The sequence below is a fragment of the Alnus glutinosa genome, chromosome 4, assembly GCF_958979055.1.
Source record: "Alnus glutinosa chromosome 4, dhAlnGlut1.1, whole genome shotgun sequence".
Lineage (NCBI taxonomy): Eukaryota > Viridiplantae > Streptophyta > Magnoliopsida > Fagales > Betulaceae > Alnus > Alnus glutinosa.
Genome location: NC_084889.1, coordinates 9514651 through 9519398, shown reverse-complemented (window position 1 = coordinate 9519398; position 4748 = coordinate 9514651). Strand labels below are relative to the sequence as shown.

Genomic DNA, 4748 nt, shown 5'->3' with positions numbered 1-4748 from the left:
ATGATGCTCCTCGAGGTAGCATAATCATGTGGTAGTTTTAAATTAACTTTACGTTGAAGCCAACAAAAAAAAAGGAGGAGGTTATCTCATGCCAAAAGAAAGAAAAGAAAAATAATTGAAGGAAAGGAAAAAGGAGAGTTGAAAAACCTTACAATAGGCAATAGCCAAAGGGCAAGAAATTGTGAAGCATTATTTTACTATATAATATTGAACCACTTGTTATATATAGTCTGGCCACTACACTGATGGTCTGTTCCCGATATCACTTTTTTATACGTTTCCCTTCATTTCTTCTTTCTAAACCCTTGGGTTTCTTTCCCTCACTGAACTGTCTGATAAAACTCTTACTCTGCGACTTCTCTTATCTTCCCCATCCCTCTGCCCATCTGCTCCTCAGTTCTTTTCAGTCTTTAACTGCTCTTTTCTTTTTCTTTTTTAACCTCAAAGAGTACGCTAAGCCATGGATATGGGCCAGTTAAAGTCGGACGACCAGATGGAGATGATGATGCTGATGGAGATGGACAAGCTTCGCGAGTTCACTGAATTTCAACACCTGCCGGAGCTTTCTGGTGCGAGCAACGGGGCCGGCAACAAAATTGGTGGCATGGCGCTGCCACATTATATGGATATTAACACACAAATGGCTTCACCCTCATTCGGAAACCTCCCATCCACTGCATCCATCACTAATACGACACCACTTCAACAACCTTCTTTCTTATCCAATTTCAACACAGCCGGAGGGAGGTGGAGAGATGCATTTTCTACGCCGTCACAGAAGCGGAATTCTATGGCGGCGATGAGAGAGATGATCTTCCGCATAGCGGCGATGCAGCCAATCCACATAGACCCAGAAGCGGTGAAGCCGCCGAAGCGGAGGAACGTGAAGATATCGAAGGATCCTCAAAGCGTCGCCGCTCGCCATAGGAGAGAAAGAATAAGCGAGAGAATAAGAATACTGCAAAGACTCGTCCCCGGAGGGACGAAAATGGACACTGCTTCCATGTTGGATGAAGCAATTCACTACGTGAAATTCTTGAAGACCCAGGTGCAGTCCCTGGAACAAGCCGCGGCTAATCGGCCGAGTACCGGGATAGGTTTCCCTGTGGCCATGTCAAGTGGGATCAGTACTTATCCTCCAACGGCGAAAGCTTACCAAGCTCCTCAAAATGTTCAGCCTTATGAAGATGCTTAGCTGAAGAAGAAGAAGAAGAGAATTTCGTTCCAGTATATATATAAAATGCACTTTTGTGTAATGATGATGATTTTTGGAGTTGTAAAGGGGTCATGCAAGCTAGGTTGATATTCGATCTCTTTAATTATCTTTAGGCTTGTAATATTCCATGTTATTTGCTATAAAATAATTTAACAAATTGAACATCGATCGATCAGCCTATTTATGTTCAAGCAAAATTCGGTCCAAAACTGCAAATAAAATTTTCCAAATATTGAAACATGGGCAGAGAAAACCTCGTTGTAAATGTCTTGATTGATTCTTGTAATCCTGAAAATTGTAGTGTTTGTGGTTTGGCAGACTGTGCAAACTATCTTGTCATAATGTCATGCCTGCTGGGAAAAATCGACAGAGACTGAGAGATGGCTCGCGCGAGTTGGGGGACCAGTTTTTAGATTATAGAATTTGGTACTTGTTGGTGCATGAAAAATGCATGCCCTTACTTTTGTGAGTGTGTTATTAATTTCTACTATCATATTACTATACATCAACTTTATATCAAAACGCATTGAATGCGAGACTCATGTATATGAGACCCATATGCAATATTATCTAATAGTTATTTTTAATTAATATTACCTAATTTTCACTTTTAGCATATTAGGTCTAGAAGTAGAGGTAGAAGGAAAATACTCTACTTTCCAATTTTTTTTTTTCCCTAAATAATGTGTCATAATTTTATGAGATAGTGACACATTTTTCAAAATAATAGATCTTATCTATAATTGACACATCATTTCAGAATAAACTTTTGTAAAAAGAAAAAAATGTTAAGTATAGCACGTCTCCAGGTAGAATACAATTTTTGCTACATGAATATGTAGCACGTACACTATAAGAGTAAAATATTATTATTATTATTTTTTAGAGAAAGAGCCATTGTGTGCTCTCTCTATATCTTTACTCTTATGATCTTTATTTGTAAAACATTGAAAAATAATATTAAAAGAAAGTAGAGATCGAGGAGTACTAAATAATCTGTTAGAATTTGTATTGAAAAATTAGTAACTGAAATAGAAAAATATGTATTTTGAGTAGTTAAAATAACTAATATTATTGGAGATATACAATTTAGCAATTTCTATTGTATTTTTTTTTTCAATTTTTTTTTTCCTAGGCTCTCTCTTTCCTCCGTTGGTTGATGAGAAAAAGAGAAGGATAATAGAATGCACAAAATTAAATGCTAAAAGAACCAATCAAAAAGCACAGAATTACAGATACAATGGCTGTAAGTGGTTGAAATGGAGTGCACGATAATTTTTATGCACTGTCGCGTGAGTTTATCACCGTTTTGCCCTTTCACATTCAATGGAAAGGAGGCAGAAGGTCAATCCCAATGAGAATGCATGGGAAATACACGTGAACGTCTGACATAGCGGTGGTGCTTTTACGATTAGGCACGGCGATGACGTCGTTTTCCGTCAACACCCCAACACGTGATCTCAATCTACATGGTCAACCCGGTTGGACCTTTACAAAACACCTAACGTGGCTGTCCACGTCGGACATTCCAAATTTCTAGATTTTTCTAGCCCAATTGCGAGTGTATATATATATATATATATATATATATATATATATAAATGCAAGGACTGTATATAAGGTAATTTAAATGTAAACATATGCTCCTCTATTTTACGAGAAAAATTAAAATTATTCCTTAAATTTTCTTGCGATTTTAGTTTAATCTTAGGTTTCCAATTTGGACAGTTAACTCCTTTTGTTTTATGCAAGTTTCAAATCGATCTTTTTATCACCTTACAATCTAAATACTTAGCGGCCCATCTGTTATGTGGACTTATTATGTCACAACTACCAATGCGATGCCACTTGATTAATTTAGCTTGTCACATCATGCGCACAAAAAGAAAAAGAATAGGAGAAACTTCACAAAAGGGTATCGAACTATAGGCCGTTTTAACGGAATGACACTAAACTTCAAAAACTGTCGAACCCGAGTATTCAATTATCATAAACCCTCACTTTAAGGTATTCCGTCTGGTTTATGTGTTAAAACCAGATGAAATTGCAATCACGTGACATACACGTGACTTTTTCGGCCGTTTCTACCCGTTTTACCCCCAACCTAAATGCTACGTTTTGCATATATCATTCGACCGTTTTGTATATTAAATCCCATTTTAAAATCAGATTTTTCCCCAAATCGTATTCGAACTCTCGTGAAAACCGAATTCCCCCCGTTTGACAATATTTTGAGAAGAACCCTAACAACGCTGGTTCCCCGTAGTGAGGTTCGGCAATACACACAAGAATCAAGGCATTAAGGTTTTCTTCACAAAAAGGTAATGAAATATTTTGTTACTTTCACTGTAGAAGTTTAGTTATGTAACCCTAATTTGTGTGGTATTCCTTTATTTTGTAAATGTAATTAGGGATTCTGGTTTTTTATTGAAATGTTAAACGTGTTAAGTTTGTTTTCTCATACTTTTCCCGCGGTTGAGTTTGTTTTGGAACCACATTGGTTGAGTCTGTTTCGGGACCATTGTCAACGTCTGGGTCTTCTTGATGTTGTCGAAAGGGTGTGGTCCCATGTTGTCGATATTATCTAGTTTAGGATTTGTTGTGGTTATGATGCATAAAAGGTTGATAATTTATATGGTTGTTTTGGTCAGTGGGTGGGTCCTGTTGAGTTTGCCACTGTCGGGAAATTGTTTGTATTTTGTTTTTTGGACTCATTTGGACTATTTAATATTGTTGTATTGTATTAGGAATAAAGCTATTTGTGGACCCAATGTCTTTACTTTGTTTGTTTAAGTATGCTTTTGTTTGTTTAAATCTGCTCACTAGGACTTGTCGCTGTATTTTTACTTTTCTAGGACAATGTATCCAGAATTGATAATGTTTGAGGTGCATTATGGTGGTCGGTTCAATAGGGAACATAGGGTCAACTATGTAGGTGGGGATGTAGCACATCACCCTGACACATATGACAGCGACGAGGTGTCATTTGTTGAGGTAGAAAGAGTAGCTAAGACTTATGGGTATGTTTCTGGTGACCTAATTTATTACAATATACCTACCAAGAGTTTAGATGAAGGGCTACGGCTTCTGTGTTCTGACCATGATGTCCTTCAAATGTTGGAGCACTACATTGGACATGGAATTGTAGAGCTATACTTGGTTGCTTTTGTTGCAGTTGATGTACATGTAGATTTAGAAGGAGAAGATGATGGTGTTGATGAGGAAGGGGAAGAGGAATATGAGCAACATAATGTATACAGAACTGATGGTTTTTGGGATGAGGTTCTAAGTGATGACTCCGATGCCTCTGAGTTAGATGGTGATGACCATACAGGAGTTGGATTAGATGCTGATGAAGGAGAAGAAGCTGAATTAGGAGGAGATCAAGGGTTTGGAGTAGAAGAATAAGATGGTGTAGATCTAGAGGTGGGGAGAGCTGAAGTAGGAGTAGATCAAGGGTTTGAACATGAGGCTGTCGAGGATGGTAATGAAAGGGGTGAGGATGGTTCTTATTCAGAAAGCAAAAGTGGTG

General features: G+C 37.7%; 1 protein-coding gene across 1 annotated transcript; it reads left to right on the top strand.

Moving 5' to 3' along the window:
• Window positions 1-315: 315 nt before the first annotated feature.
• Window positions 316-1270, top strand: LOC133867442 (transcription factor HEC1-like). Its single transcript, XM_062304208.1, has one exon. The coding sequence runs from the start codon at window positions 461-463 to the stop codon at window positions 1193-1195; it is 735 nt and encodes a 244-aa protein (XP_062160192.1). The 5' UTR covers window positions 316-460; the 3' UTR covers window positions 1196-1270.
• The last annotated feature ends 3478 nt before the right edge of the window (window positions 1271-4748 follow it).